Source organism: Leuresthes tenuis, unplaced genomic scaffold (genome assembly GCF_036924035.1).
Source record: "Leuresthes tenuis unplaced genomic scaffold, fLeuTen1.0.hap1 SCAF_21, whole genome shotgun sequence".
NCBI lineage: Eukaryota > Metazoa > Chordata > Actinopteri > Atheriniformes > Atherinopsidae > Leuresthes > Leuresthes tenuis.
This window is the reverse complement of record NW_027325375.1, coordinates 26,765,642-26,782,686: the sequence shown is the minus strand read 5'-3', so window position 1 is coordinate 26,782,686 and position 17,045 is coordinate 26,765,642. Positions and strand designations below refer to the sequence as shown.

The 17,045-nt window shown below is 38.2% G+C and overlaps 1 protein-coding gene across 2 annotated transcripts in view; it reads left to right on the top strand.

Moving 5' to 3' along the window:
- Nucleotides 1-411: 411 nt before the first annotated feature.
- The window catches only part of LOC140280087 (seizure protein 6 homolog), an 87,299-nt gene continuing 70,665 nt past the window's right edge, over nt 412-17,045 (top strand). For both annotated transcript variants that reach the window (XM_072375356.1, XM_072375355.1), the window contains exon 1: nt 412-747. In XM_072375356.1, coding sequence (XP_072231457.1) covers nt 663-747 — 85 coding nt within the window. In that variant the 5' untranslated portion in view covers nt 412-662. The remainder of the gene's footprint in view (nt 748-17,045) is intronic.

The following is a 17,045-nucleotide window of genomic DNA, read 5'->3' as shown; positions in this document are numbered from 1 at the left end:
GAAAAAGAAAATGTTTGATTGTCTTTGCAGATTCCATTCTCATAGTTTACTCAAGATAACTGTGTACTTACTATATACTTTTATGTGTGTGGTTGCTCTTAAAAAAAAAAAAAAACAACAACCAACAAATCGATCGATTTGACCTCACCAGACCACACGTTTCTTTGCCAGCTACGACCCTTTAGGACTGGGCTGGTGCCCGTTTTGACTGCCTTCGCTATACCTGATTGGGACGGTGTTGAAGAAAATAGATTGGTTTATGAGAAAGTAAAGAGCAAACAAAGTCATTTTAGAGACAACACAGAAAGCAGGAATCTAACCTAACTTCGTGGAGGCGGTTCCATCAGCGGACGCTAGGAGCTGTCCGCGGTGCTGAAGCCTCGGCTGCTTTTCCTCTCTATGTGCCGACAGCTCACAGAGGCAGGAATCCGCTTACGGAGCGTCCAAATTAAAGAGGGACCTCCGCATTCCTCTTGGTTATTCTCGACTGTCTTCACTCTTCGACTTACTGAAGAAGCAGCCGGTGCGCCTCTGTTTGTATTTTGCGGACGTAGAAAATTCTCGCCGTGCTTGTTTTTCTTTTCCCCATTGGAAGTATTATATTTCGAACACACGGACGTCCTCTGTTGCAACGTGAAGAGCAAACCTCGACTTTAGTAGACATGTGTTTGAGACAAGATTGCCAATTTAAGACCCTCTTCGTGGTTTTGGTTCTTGCTGCTATCGTCGACAAAATGAATGGGCAAGGTAAGAACTTGGGTCGTACGCACTTTGTGGAGATTGTTCCGTACACTTCCCTTTGTCAAACTATACAGGGCGAAGACAGAGCTCAGTGCAGGTCTGTGACATCAGGTTTACGACAGATCTACAAGTGTGGATGTGGGCCAAAATTAGATTTGATATCTTTGTTAAGTTTATAATGTGATGGTGAAAATGTGCAAAGCAATTAAAACTACATTATGACAAGGCTAAAAGTTGGAGACTTTTATACTGTATTTTCTCATGTGTTATTTTCACCTAAACATAGTGCTATCATTAAATCTAACAAGAGGGATGTGGTAAAATAAATCCCTGTACACAGGGAACATGCCCAATTACAAGTTTTAGATTCTCATATTTTGCCACTGAGTTTAAAAACCAGTTACATAAGAGTACTGTTAATCACAACTGTGAAAGCAGCCTGGTGAGAAGAAAACTTAATAAGACACTCACAAACTAAACACTATTATGATACATATTCGACCTAACAGGATCAATTATCTGGTCGTGTTTACACGTTTATTTCTCTATTGAATCCCCGGGGTAAACAGTCAGGAAGTGACTTGTTTGGGCACTGAGGTCTGCGTGACAGACGGTGCTCCTTAATAAGACTCTAATCCTCTGGAATTGCGAGAGATTATTGACCAAGCTGTTTGACACAGTTGAGTGGGAAGCGGCAACGGACTCATGCACAGTGGCCTTGTCCTAATTATTTCCCCAGTGTGGGTCTGCCCTCTCCTCATCATTATAACTATGTTTTCTGTTGGACAATCTGTGTTTTAGCTTGTAAACACTGTTTTGCTCTCACTCTTTATGGGAGGTGAAGCACGTTTTTGTCAAGTAACTGGACGGAGATAAGGACCACGATAAGGACCAGTGTAGATATTATTTGCACAGTAGATAGGGAATTAAAATGGCTCATAAATAAAGGTTAACAAGATGATGCACAAATATTGGTAGCAGTGTAGTAATAGTAGTATTTTCCACCCTTGAGCATTTTTGTATTAATGTTATATAGAATTTTTAAGAAGGACAAAATAGTAGGTAATATAATGAAGTTTGATAGATGACAGAACAATTGATTATAAATTTTTACATCTCCTTTAAGAAGCCTTTTATGAAAATTGTTTCATGATAAAAATTAGCACATCTACGAGGAAAAACTGATGACAAAGCAATTCAATAACTGATGAAATAGGTCTATGTTGCATTGACTGATTCAGTTATTATATCTCAGCCCAATGGAAACTGAGCTACAATTTTGCACTGGCCTGAAACAATATTTTACACTCCCAACAAAACAGCAGCTGACTGAATATGGAATAAGAGAGAAAGGTGCTGCATCAATGCAGGCTAGACTTTCGGAAGCTTACGTGAACAATGATTAAAATTGAGTTATATGTGGTGTAACCTAACACACCCAGAAGACATCTGAATCATTTACTTTATTAATTATCCTGTTTTAGTAAACATGCTCAGCAGTGGAACAGAGTGCAATAATGTTATGGAGATATGAGAGTGTCTTCGGAGTCACAATTGTAGAAATTCTGAGAGCACAAAAACTCAAGGGAGAGCGGAAATGCACAGCACAGTATTTTTATGGCAAAAACATTTAGCAGCTTCTTGCAGGGAAGTCTGGCGTTGCTTAGCAAGCCAACAATCACAAACTATTGTTAAACTCTCCAAGGTGGGCATGTTAATTTTTTAACCTTTAGGGTTTGATAGATTGTCATTGTCATACGGTTTGCACTCCATCACAAGAACAACTGGGGTTTCATTTTAGGAGAGATCTTACTCTCTCATTTGTGGCATTGCTTGTTGTTATGAACTTTCTTCAGTCTGCAACCCAATTGGGAATATGGACATCGATCCCATCTATTTCATTGTCAGATTCTGGGAACTGTGCTTTATTATCCAGTGTACATGCTCCATTTTCACATTATGTATTTACAGAAATCTAATTTCAAGTTAATAATTTCACTAATGTGTCGTTATGTGTAGTTATTTGTGATTTACCAAATAAATAGCTAAGCATTCTATGTTCCATAATTGCTGGTGTTGCCCTAATTTGCATACTTTCCCTTTTCCCTTCTAGTTGCAATGTAAAATGATAATTTCATCAGGAGTGTTGTGCAGGTCATACATGTTGTCACTGTACAAAATGAAATATTATGAATATGAACCTCTTTACACCCCCTTCCCCCTCTTTGATGAACATTTAAAAAACATCTGTTAATTTTTTGGGTAATCCTGAAAACAAACCCGACCAACCACATAACCCCTTTGATGGGTGTAAAATAAATAAATTGCTGACTTTAATTATATCAGAGTAATATATTGATAACCTGAGCTTTGGGAATTTTTTTCCTCATGAACTTCTGTCATATTCATGGAAAGCATCAAACAGTTAGCAACATATTTCAACAAAAACTGACAAATGGGAGTACATGCATAGAAGAAATAACTGAGTGAGTTAAACAGGAGTGACCATGTGATGAAAGACAGTTATTTGCAAATTAACTGCTATTAGCCCTCCACCTTGTGATTGTTTTCACAGCTAATTTCCAGCGAGTCAGAATGAGAATCATTATAATTCTACTTAGAATATTTCGGTTAATGTACAACGTTAATTGAAAAACATTAACAACCTGAAGTGGACAGCCCCATCCTTTGCCTTATACCAGGAATTTAAGTTTAGTGTTTCACGAAGACTTATTCATGTTGTGTGCAATTGTCAGTATGACTCAGATGTCCTGTGTAGAAGCATCATACACCTGCAGCTATTTAAATGCTGCTTCTCTTTGTCTCGAACACGCACAAGTGTAGTGATTTGTGATGCCATGTAGGTCATATGTCGATGGCTTGTATGTTATCAATTTGCTGGGTGTGTAAAATAAGTAAATTCTGCAAGATTTAATGTTATTCAACTATATATTTTAATGTAAATTAGATTTTTTATGATGTGATGATTTACAAGCAGAATGACGGATGCACAAAAACAAAGTTTTTAACACATGATTATCAGTTCAGTTACACGTCACTCCTACTGTACAAATGAACTCTCAATATTTGGACTACGATAATGAAGAAAGGAATAAATATTTACCATGATTGACATAAATAGAATATATGCTGTCATAAAGTGGAACGCATGCTATTTTAAGAAGATGTTAACACCTTTACATTTCTGGATTCTCTGGGAGAGAAGCTGGTGGAACGCACACCATACCTTGCAAGCAAACATTCCTAATTGCTTTAAAATTTTCATCTACCAATTCAACACTCATTAGAAAGTCATTACCAACATACCAGCCCAGTAATAACAGATTTGTCAAAGACTGCAAATAAATATATGTAAAATTCTAAAAAAAGAAAAGAAAAAAAAAACTATAATGAGCTATTTATGCATCCATTCTGTTCGGAAAGTTTTTGGTGACTCTGGTTCAGCACTTGAAGTTTTTATATTTAAAAAACATTGAGCTGAGACTGTTAGGCTCATGCATACATAATATATCTACCTTTTAACATGATATGGAGAGTTGGGAGTTGGAGTTAGGGCTGTTTTATGTGTCCTAGAGTTCTCCTTGGTATTGGAAGAGGTTCATATTAAAACAACGCCACTGACTGATACTGAGATACTAAACTCACAGTGAGAATGAAGCACATTTCCAGTGGTGTGCTTTTGTACCGACACCTGTTATCACTCTATCAAGCTGCTTTTATTGCAAACAAAAGTACTGTGAGTGCTTTTTCAACTCAGTGGCAATTGTCATTAATGTGACAGGTTACAGGACAAGCTTTTTATCTTCCAACATTGAGGATGTTATTCACAATAGGTGATGAACATTTCCGGGATGATGGGGATAAGACTGCAGAATTCCTTCTTTGGTTTGATTGCTTCTTTGAGCAGTCTTCTGGAAAAAATCTGAACACTCTATAATTCCATGGGAGGGAACACAAATCATGCAACACCTGTTTTTTGAATTGCCAGTTATTAACTTCATCAAGGGCTATTCAACATCTGTGAGCTGTCATAATTAGTTTAACTTTCCCAAGGCCTGTCAATGGTAAATGAGAGTCATTATGCCAGAATGCCCCTCTTCAAGGCTTGGCGCCTGCCTGCCACATCCCCTCTCTGTGCCTGTCGTGGTCTCTTTCACTGCCTCCTAGGTGGAGCTCACAGCTTGGCTGAATGCTACTCATTTTCAGCTCTTCATGTGCAAATTCTCCCTCGCTCAGTGAGAATGTTCTATGCATCCTAATTTAACTCATTGCTTCATATGTTTCCTTCCTCAAAAGTGTGCAGCTTTGTTTGTCGACGGAAAAAGACTGTTTTCAGAAGCCTCTTTTTGGATATTTTCCCTGTTTTGCTTAGAAAATAACTTCAAAAGCCAATTTTACCCCAGGGATAAGAAATCATTGCGTTCTTACAAAAATCAAGATGAACCTCAGCTAAATCTTAAAAGGAAACAACAGTTCAAATGTAAAATTACAGATGCCGATGTGCACATGCTTTATAAATACAAGATTTGGTCATTTTGTGTGAATAGTAAATAGACAAGATCAATTTATCTTATAATACTTCAAGTTTCCTGTATTCAAAGTGGCATAATGCTCGTTGGTCAGTTATGGGAAAGTGTTCAGCATTTGAATCATATATTCACACATACATTTGGCTTGAAAACTCCATCATACCACTCCAAGATTGCAGGCATAATAACCCTGAAAATATGCACTTGAATGGTAATTATAGCACTGGCTACAGCAATTAAGCAACATAATCACAATTGCTGCATTACAAAGACCAATTCCTATGCATACAAAATTACAATTCATCGATTCAAAATATTCACAGATTTACACTGTTCGTTCTGCTATTTGTTTGTAGATTTACTTGTAACGCATTTAGATCTATTTTCACCCAGCCATCCATTTTCTATACCTGCTTAATCTTGGCTGCGAGGAGGCTGCAGCCCGTCCCAGATGCCATTGGGTGGGGGGTGGGTACACCTTGGACAGGTCGCCAGTCCATCACAGGGCCAACAGAGACAAACAACCACGCACGCTCACACTCACTGCTAGGGTGAAGTTAGAATCACCAATCAACCTAACGTGGATGTTTTTAAATGGTTCTATTATTACCCAAATAATAAGAAAAAAATAGAAAAAAAATAGAAAAAAAATTGATGATAAATTGATGAAAATGATAAATTATTATCTTTGCCTTTGAGTTTGATACTGCAGATAGTCTTTTTCTTTGTACAGTTTGTGTTGTTGCTGCACTAATACTATCAGTTCTTCTTGAAATCCCTAAAGGTTTGTTCCTGGAAGGTAATTACAACACTAGCTTCAGCAATTAAGACACAAAGTTCATGACTGGTGCATTGTAAAAGATGAATAAAGCCAGTTTTTAGTTCTAGCACATAGAAGTTACAGTTCATAGGTAGAAACATTTTATTTTGTTTTGCTTTTTGTTTGTATTATTATTTTGTCGAACATTTAGATCTACAATTACCTATCTATAAATGCTCAGAAAAAGAAAAACATTGATTTCAGAGGGAATGCAAGAAAGGGTTTCCTTCCTGATAGCATTCACATGACACATCACATCCGGTTTGTTTAATCAGTCTGACAGTGTGGATAAACCAGAAATGGGTTCCTACATCTTGATAATTACATGAGAAGTTCCTCTAGCAGCTTGTGTTTTGTCTCCACACTATCATTTCGTCAAAGATTAAATGTTACAGGTTTGCAATAAAATTGTCAGGTTGTGTGTTCAGCATGGGAGAATGATTTCCTCTGGATCAGAAGGAGGCGTGAAAGCTCCCCATCAACGTAGAGAACAGGGGCAGGACAAAGAAAAAAAACTGTATCTGGCTAATTTGTTGTTGGTGCATCCTCATTTCATTTTGTCAAGTAAGGAGTACCCCTCTTGCAAAATTTTTAAATAAGAGATGTTCTACCATTTTGTCAAGGCACAACATCTCAGGTTTACTTTGTACCTGTTTTGCCTTTGTCCCTTTGCCTTATCGATCCCAGCAGTCTTCCACAGACAATTTTTTTTTAAAAAAGTCAGCGGTGTTAGCCTCTGAGAGGCCAAGCCTCCTTTCTGCACCTTTTACACTCTGCCTGGCCATGTATATACTTCCCTAATCTGGAGTGGCGGGTTTTGCGGCTGCAGTGGGTATGGCTCTCTGAAACGATTAGGCCTGGGGACAGCTCCAGCTCTCTTCCCCTCTTCTTCATGCCAGATCCCATCTAGAAAGCATTTCATCTGTGGCAGTGGAAAGGCTTATATGTAAGGTCGCAGAGTGCTGTGTGGAAAGCAGCAGGTAATAGGCTGTGTAATGTGTTTGGGGGAGTAGTTTTAGTATTCACAGTTAGCGCTGACCTCTAGCAGGCAGAGCCACCCCCACAGTAATTTCCACCGAAAAGATGTAATTGAATTCATCAGGATGAGTAAACATATTATAAGTAGCAGAGAAAGATAACAATGTTGTGGATAGATCAAGGAAGGGGATAGTGGCTCCATGAGTAATTGAAAACAGTCAAAGACAAACAAGAACGGAAAAGTGTCCAGGGTGCTGTCAAAAGTTGTTGCATGCACACTTATAATTCAAATGCTTTTCTTTATTTCTGATTTTACTCACCCAATGTATGACTATAATAACAACTGATCATAACATCATCAGAATAGTGTTGCAGTAAACAAAACATCTCATAGTCTGAGCCAACAGTTAAAAGAAAGGGAAGTATCACAGACATACATCCATTTCCAAGTCAACACTTCAGCCGCACAAAACAGAGCAGAGGCCGACATTGTGACCGCAAGCTTTGTTCTCACCACTGAGATATATTGGAGTCATGTCCCAGAGGACCTTGTGTATAATTTAGAGGTTCTAACATCGACCGCCATCTCTAAAATATAGAAGATTGTCAGTCCAAGAAACTGCTGGGTGGCCGGGCAATTGTGTGTCAGTCATACAGCATCTATCTAGGCTTCGCTTTTGGTGATCGAGAACCAGCTCATTGAGGCTGATTTCCTCTGTTAGAACAGCGAGTAGGCTTTTAGGAGGAATACTTAAGACTGAATTACTTAGCAGGAAACTGCAGCAGCTCTGTTAGACCATGTCAATGACTGTTGGACTATAGCTTTTAGTGGTAAAGGCTGATGTATGTATTGGTGACATTTCTGTGGTGTGTTAAGTGTACTACATGGTAAAGTACTCTTCAGGGGCTTCCTACTGTTGGAGGAAAAGACAATTAAACAAAACATTTGAGAAGGACACTAACTATTCTCTTGCTTGATGTTTGCAATTCTAGTTTCACTTTAAACAATGACACCTAATACACTTTAATGTCTCTAATTTTCAAATTTTATTAACGTTTAAATTTGACTCAGCGTGTAATAACGGCTAAAATAAAAAAAAAATAGCCTTGCTGATGTAAAGGTTAAGGTTTAAGTGATAGTTTTTATATCTAGACAGTGTTTTGTGCCCTATCGCTTTCCTGAATTTATCTTTAAAAACTTAAAACTATGAAGTGATTGCATTGCAAATGTGGACAATCTCCCACACTGTCTTTTTGATATTAAGAGTAGTCAAAATGTCCTTGGCTGGCTCAGAAGTTCAGCAAATGTACCCTTTTTGAATGTCCTCAAACTTGATAGTAAATAGCATCTATAGCATTCAAACAGTAGCTTTCATATGGTGGATGAATAGACAATAGATACTGACATTAGACATGAATCTCTTCCACTTAATAGCTAATAGTCCCAGCTTTGATTTTATAAAGTTTGCTTTTAATGTGAGGACATGATTTTTGCATGGAAATAGCTTTTTATTGTTCTGTAGTTGTTTCTGACTGCTTTGCAGCTGCTTTTGAGCTCCTGTTATTCAAACATTAGATTGAACTTACATCTGTTAATCACTATTTAAGAAAATAATAAGTTCACATCTCCTACTTTCCAAGATGTTTATGTATTTAGCAGACGCTTTTATCCAAAGCGACTTACAAATGAAGATATAACAAGCTATATAAAAAGTTAACAATAAACTACATAGAAGGAACCCACTAGTCTGACTATGTCAGTGGTGACAGAGATCAACTAATGTCAAAATGTCATGGTTGCCTTCAAGTTTGATCCTGTGCGTCATCTTTTCCTTTGACCAGTTGTGTCGTTATTACACTAACATTATTAGTTGTTGGTCACTTTTCTAGTTTTTGTTGTATAGAATTTATCATAAGCCTTAATAGACTTTACATTTAAGATAGAGAACAACAAACACAATCAGCACATATTCTGTTTATAATGCCTGACATTGCACACTTTGAATTAAATCAGAATTATAAAGGAAAACAAGAAAGGAAAAAGAAGGAAGGCTTTCTAACAGTAGGATATCATTCTTGCAAAGAGTGGACAAAACCTTTTGCACAGTATAAAATGAAGTACTTGAGCACTGACTGAGTGAGAATAGGCCAAGTGATTTTGTGATGATAATTGTAGTACTAACCCCTGTGGTGAGGCAAAGTGCTAACATCACTCCTCTGTCGGATATATGAGAACAGTGAACTGCCTGTTGTAAATCTGGGGTATATTTACTACAGTTCAAGTAAAGTCAAGGAAATGTAAATACTATGTTCTCATACAATAATCATGTAAAGGGGAAAAAACCTGCTTGAAAACACAAATCAAAGTGACAAATGTCTCACCAGTATGAGGATGTGTCTAGGAGGCATGTTTTATAAAATGAAATGTATAGAAAAAAGTATCAGTCCAACAAAACCTGTAAAATAACATGTACATTTTACTGTACTTAAAGGCCAAGAAATATTCTAATCAGTTCATATCCTGCATTTGATCATTGTCTTGATTTCCCAACTCCTCATGAATCCTAAATCATTCTTTACCAAGTAAGAAAATGCTGAGACTATAACTTCAACTTGTTTGTATGACTGCAAAGTCTAAGTCAGTGTTCCATTATGTAGCAGTTCTGGTTGCACATGTGAAAACTTTGACCCTCTCAGTCCTATGCTATTATCTTTCTATTGATACAAGCTCAAGTACCAAAGATGTAAATACTAGAAGGATCAGAACTACAGGGTGAAATCACTTGGCAGCTTTATGAAATCAAAAATGCATCTTGCAGCTATCAAGCGGGAGACTGACGCTGACAACTTGAAATGACAGAATCTTATACTGCAAACATGGAGGGATGAAAAAAAACAGGTAACGTTCAACAGGTAACGACAGGAATTGAACATGAAGGCAGACAGTTATGAAAAAAAGACAGATATTGTAGGACTGAAGGAGAAGTCGGAGGAAACAACTGGTGAGAGAGTCAACAGGTCAAAAATAGACATTAGGGGATGAGTTACAAGTGTGCATGTCAAGGGAGCTCAGAGGATACCTGGTGAACATATCACAGTGGGAAAAACATGTAAATAATTACATTTTTCACAGCTGGATTCCATTTAAGCAACTTCAAATGTGGGTATTCTGGCTCTCTCACTTTTCTGGCTTACTTATGTTCATGAAAAGAAAGGAACAAAGCCATTGTTACTGTTATCTGGCTCCAGTGCTTTGGGATCTTGTCATTTGTCTATTTACCACTCTGTGGCCTCAAATTTACCTCAGTATGAAATCTCTTTATTGGTTAATTTTATAAATATTTATATATGTATTTAGAGGTGAGGAATGAAGGGTCTTGCTGGAGGAGTGAGGACAGACGGCTGTAATCTTTGTGGAGGGATTTGGGCTGTTCGTCATGCACATCACACCGATGTCTGTTTAAAATGATGGCTTGGAAGCAATGATGTCTTATCCTGGGAAATGCCTGTGGCCTCTACTCCTCCACTGTCGTGTCTTTTCCTCACCACCTCTGGTTGCATCATAGGTGGGTGGGACTATGATGCAAAGAAAGGAAACAAGGAAATAATAAAAAAAAAAAGAGAAATGAGAGGATGATCTTGTGTCCTGTTATGCAGACGGTAGCCAATAACATTGCACATTTGGATAACTAAGTAAAACTAAATTTGGTGAACTGAAGTGAACACTACTGACCAATCTTTTCACTGCATAGAATGGCAGTAAACAGTAGGACCTGCATACAGTAGGACCTCTCAGTCTGTTAGCATACCCATTTGCAGAATCTGTAAAGGAAATATGCCACGTTGGAGTAGCTGTATGGCAACAATAACCAATGTGTTGTGCTGCCTATGAATAAACTGGTTTTATGATTTTTCTCTCCATCCTACATCATGAAAATAGTATAGGTTTATTGCCCATAAAACTCCATGTATCATCAGTCTGCATATTGTAAATATTGCTGACCGTAAGGTGCAGTCTAATACACACTGAAAAAAATAAAAAACACCTGAGATTTATCCTTTCTAACATGGAGCTGTTTCTCTTTTCTTTTTTTTTTCTTCAGCATTAGGAGGTGAGTTGCATCTTGAACACAAAATTCGGTGGAACCTGCCCTGCAAGAACAAAACACCCAGATGTTTATCTGCAAGTAGTCTATGGAAAAGTGAGAGAAAAGATTCTGTAAAAGATCATTTGATGGCATTTTCTAAGCAACTATCCATGCCACCCTCACATCATGGGTTTTCTCTATTTTAGTCATTGTATTGGGCATGAAAGGTTCGGCCACATCCTGTGTTTTTATCCGGACAAAAGAAGTAACATTGAATTTACAATCGCAAGGACCGCTGCTGAAATAAGGCCTGTGTTAGACTCTCTAGTACACAGTCTCAGTCTTTTATTATCTCCCAGTGTTGAAGCACATTGATTTTTTTTTTTTACATTGGTCATCATCAGAAATGTGTGTTTTCCCCTCTTCTTACACTAAAGTCAGATGAAGACGGAATAACATGTATAAAGTATAGCGCATCAGCTTCTCATTTCTCATAGCAAGCGTCAGAACATCGTCGATGATCGTAGCTAAGATTGTACGCTTTGTTTTAATGGCAAAAATTGCATCCTTGAATCCTTGATTCAACTGAGATAGTAGGTTATAAACAATTTGAGAAAACAGGCGCAAACCTGAGAGCACAGTTGCAGAGACGGTAAGAAAAATAAGGAGAAGTGGTGGGTAATCTTCTTCATTCTGTTAGATAGACATCATTTAATACGCCACTTGCTGAATGTTTTTATCTAGAGTGCCTTAACAAAACCAACAGAGCATATTGGACCCTACATAGCTCAAAACCCTGACCTGGAAAATGTTCGAATTTATCACAGTTTTCATTCAGCGCATGTTAGATGATTCCAAGCAGACAAGTGTCGTGTTATTTCATGCCTAGGTGTGCACAATGAGCAGGGCTGTTGGCAAATAGCCTGTCAATGTCAGTGACCATTCCGCCTTGAAGGTGACATGTTTGTGTTTAGCTGAACTTATTATACATCCTTGTCATAGCAGTTTCATTCGGCGAGTAAACAAATTGAGAGGGTCTGGAAGGTTTTAGCAGAGCTGGAAAAAAACTCATCACAAAAGTGCACCACTTGGCTCCAGTGCAATTACCTTCTGTAAATGAAGCCCAGTATGTCCTGTGAGTCGTTCACCCTCTGTGCAGACGGTTTGCACGAACACTGTGTCAACAAAGCAGCACGGGCCTCTGTGTGGAAGGTGCGAGACTGTTTACCTTTGTTGTGGTGTGGATTGATGAGGTAGCTGAGGCAGAGGCAGGGGCATGATGTGAATAGTTGGAGTATTACTGTGGAGAGAGGTGTTTCCCCTCCGAGGCGGCTAACTGAGTTTGACAAAGCTGTTTCTGCTGGGAGGCTGCAGGAACGCTCCCTGGCGCCGCTCCAGGAGCTCCGGCTCTGCATGTAGATGCACATTTGAGGCAGTGATGAAAGGTAACACAGAGACAGGAGGGAGGAGGCTGCTTCCAGTAATACAGTTTTCGTAGAGTAAGTCAGCCTATATTGCATTTAATATTTCATAAGCATGGAGAGAACACTGAAAGTAGATAAAACATGGTTTATCAGATGTTCTAGATCCACATCTGGGATATTTATGTGTTGTTTTTATCAATTCCACAATTGTAGATTTAGATATGATTTTAAGACTTATAAAACATCACATAAACAATAAAAAATAGTATGATATCTATGGCTTGAATTATAATCGACAGCATATGTGGCCTAAAAAAAGCATTGACAGATTTGAAAAAAAATAGTAAGAACTGTAGTGTGTACTCCTTCTAGTCCACGCTTGGATTGCCTGCTCATGTTGATTTTTATTTCTCTTATTTACTGCAATAGATTTTTTTCAAACCTGTCTTTCTCTTGTTAAATTATTGAATCATTCTGCTTTTGGGATCGCCTTTTTGGATGGCACATCCCTGTGGCTTTTACAAGGGCCAAACCACTGTGTGATTTTTGCACAGCTCTGGCTGCCAAGAAAATTGGATTAAATTTCTGCAGTGATTTTGGAGTCATTTTGTTCTGCAGTCTTTCCTTTCATTGTTCCATGTGAAATCTCTGTCTGAGCACACTTTGCTATTTGCGAGGGGGCATTAGTGGGTCATAACTGCAACCATGTACCGCCCCCCCTGCTTTAACCTCTGAAACTCTTGGAAAGTTGACTACAGACTTCATATTTACTCCACTCAGCTATAAATGAAAGCAGAGATAAGAGAAAGGTTTCAATCCAGCAGAATTTGTCACCGTGTAAACCAGTTGGATTTGTGAGTGCACATTTCATCTCACGGCAAAATCCAGTCTGTCCAAGCTGATTATGAAGGCAAATATACGAACACATTTGAAGGCACGAGTTCAAACATGTACTAAAGGTATGCAATATTTTTTCTTTGACCGTACATGTCACAATTTACAAAAAAGGGTGGCTGTACAGGGATTATGTAATCTCTAAAATGACTAAAGTATTGCAATTGATCATTATAATGCATCTTTTACCAGAGAAACAAAGTATCTTATCAATGATCCTTACTGTTGGCAAAATAATAGATTTTCAGTGTACATCACAGTATCAATTTAATCTATAATTCACTTTCGTATGTTGTAGTTGAAGTGAAGAAAACTTCAAAGATTCACTCTCTACTCTCTGCAAACAGGTAACAAAACATTTTGACGCTGAAATTCTCTCTCAAGAATGCGTTAGACTCTTGAAAGTAAAATTATTGACCTAGAGGCGCTGGAGAAAGAAGCACACAGGGGTCATGTTCACTCTTTTCATTGACTCATGAATAGATCCCTTGAATAGAGGAGTTTTAATAGATCCACAGGGAAAAAAATGATCCTGTTGTTTCCATGGCAATATGTGTGAGGACTGTTCGCTTGCAGCTAGTAATCCCACAAATAAACAATACTTGAAATATAGCAAGTACAAAATAAGGAATCCTTTGTCAATCAATTAGAACATCTAATTCAGGCTTAAATAAATACCTTAGCTGATAAAAATGTTATAGATAGAAAAATATCAGCTGTGATTGTTGGATCAGAGAAATGGAAAAAAAAGAAAGTCAATGCATACAGATCTTCCATTACGCAAATGGATATGGAAAGGCACTTCACTGTGTCTTCACTGCTCTTTGTCTCAGGCCATCTGAGGATTTGATGAGTTTGAGGACAAACAGCCCCTTGATCTGAAGGCTCAGAATCACAGAGAAGATACATCAAAGCCTGCTCCGTCTCTCTCTAAGATGCTTCCGTTAGAGTAGGGAAGATTGAGCGAAGGAAGGGAAGATAAAGGAGGAGTTCAGAGGGCAAAGTTTGTGTGTGTGAGCGTGTGTACTCTGTGTGTAATTAGTGTGATTTATTTTTTGGCCAGTGTGTTGGATGTGAAATGGATTTGCTGAAAAAGACCGCAGAAGAAAAGCATCCCATCAGTCACAAAAGCATCTTGGTCTTGTCAAACACTGTGACACAACACAGGGCCTCTTAAATGATGTGTGCAGGTTAGAAACTAAATAGTTAGAAACTAACTTGCAGCTGCTTCTTGAATCATTTGAGAGATTGTCTGATGATTTTATTCACTGCTCAGATTTGCAAGGCAGTTCAATTTCTCAGACTTACATTAAAGTTTCCAAAAAATTCTATGAGAAGGCATATCACTTTATGTCAGTTTAACCAATATTAAAGTTGCGCATTTTTGCATTTTGGCATTTTTTAAGCTCTGACAAAAACTGACACCTGCTAAATACATCTTCATCAAAGCATGTACACCTTTGCAGTTTCTTGGCTGTGTTCATTGTTCAGTTAACGATTAAGCAGAAAGCTGTCCTTGTGGCCTTTATTTGAAACACTTCCTGTGAGAGAAGCTTCTTAAATTAATTATGTTTGCCTAATGAATAATTAAGCCAGGGGAAAGATAATTTGGTGTTATGCAGCGAGCCAGGCCATTGTGCATGTAGAACTGGTGCTCTGTGTGCCTGGCTGATTTCACATTGGGAGTGTGAAATGAGAATTAGCGAGCAATTTGCCTCCTGTTTCATCCTCCACCATGACTAAAACATCACCGCTGATTATGTCTTGACAAGTGTCAGTGCTGCACGCCTTTTTGTTAACTGTACCAGAGACAGGTTGTTTACGAGGTCCCATTATCGTGGCTTTGAATTGGATATTGTTACTGATTTTCAGTTTGACTAAAAGCAGAGTATGTGCCATGCTTGTACCGACTCATACGATAAGTCTAAGAGTTGTTTTTAATAACAACAGTCATGAATTGACAGAAATGCCTTATTTTCTGTGGAGGGGTGATGCAGATAATAGAGATCAAGTCATGAGAGAAGATATTTGATTGTCTAAGTCATGTCAATTGTTACAGCTGAATAATATATGGGAGCCACTAGTTCAGGATTTAACATCAAATCCTGTCAGGTTGTAAGGTTTGTAGAGCAATTACTTTTCTTTTGAGTTGTTGTTGCTCATTAAACAAATTATTTATTTGCTTATTTGAATATATAATCCGGTAAGATCACAAAATCCCTTTACATTACTTTTCTTGCCTTCTTCCACTTGAGGACATATTTTTTCTCTTCACTCATAGTCTTCTTTTTAGAAAATGTGGCTCAAACTAATTTCCTGCAACAATTTTGATAGTTTTTAAAAGGTTATCTAATGCTTTGACAATATCTGGGCTACATTGCTTACTTTAGATAATATAGTAAATCTAGTACACAACACAGACTGCCAACTATGTTCTCTGCTTATAAGATAGACACCAAGTTTGGATACAGTTTCACAAGGCAAACACCACTGACAGTTTCAATTTGCTGCCCCCACTGATTTGAAGGCTCAATGAGTCACTCTCTGAAAGAAAAAGGAGGGATGGACAGATACACACAAACACACGCACGCACACACTCAAACCCTTTCTATCTCCTTGTCTCTTTCTCTCCTCTTTGTCCCTCCCTGATTATAAAGACTTGCCAAGAAATCATTGGCTCAACAGAGGAAGGGCAAATCCTCTTCAGCCAATTTAAATTCTCCTGAGTGTATGGAGCCGACTATTCCAAACTAATTAATAGACATGTTATGAATAAAAACACTTTGATTATGAAAAGAGGTTGCCCTTTGCCTCCTTTTAGGCTTGTCATTAGTATGAGGACACATGTGGTGAATAGCTGGAGTGTTGATACCAGCTGCCGGAGAGGGCTGCAGATGCCCCCTCTTGATTAAATTTTTTGCTCCATGTTTAATTCAGGCCCGACTGCGTGGACCTTGTGTCATTGCGTTTGATTAGCTCTACCTGTACCAACAGGAGGGCTGGGGCCAGCAAGACCAGGAGGTCAAGGCCTATTCTAAGGGCAGGACACAAAGACATGCAACTATGGAGCCCTCTCTCCTGTCGGTGCACTTCATCAGCCTCTCCCTTACTGCTCTCTCAGTCAAAGTGATATACAACACAGGTCTTCCTGTTCTATAGCTCTGCTATAACTTGCACTTGCTTTATTTACGTGACTGCCTTACTCTGTGAGCTTATAGTACATCAGATCCTCTTTTTCTTTTTGTGTACCAGTTACCAATAGTTTACATGCAAAGTAAGAGTTTAAAACAATGTTCATTGTTTAATAAGTGATGCTTTATAACAAACAACGTTTGCAGAATGAATAATTTAACAGTTAAAATGCTTAAAAAGATCTAAAAATATCTAATAACTGTGTATTACAGTAGTGACTGATCTGCTGGCATTTTAGTTTCCAGAAGGGAAACACATCAAGCATGCTCATGCAAACCCAGTCAGTTAACATTTCTTGTTGGAGCTGTTAGCTTGTTTTATTGATTGTGTGGTACTGGTGCAGCATCTCAGAGATAT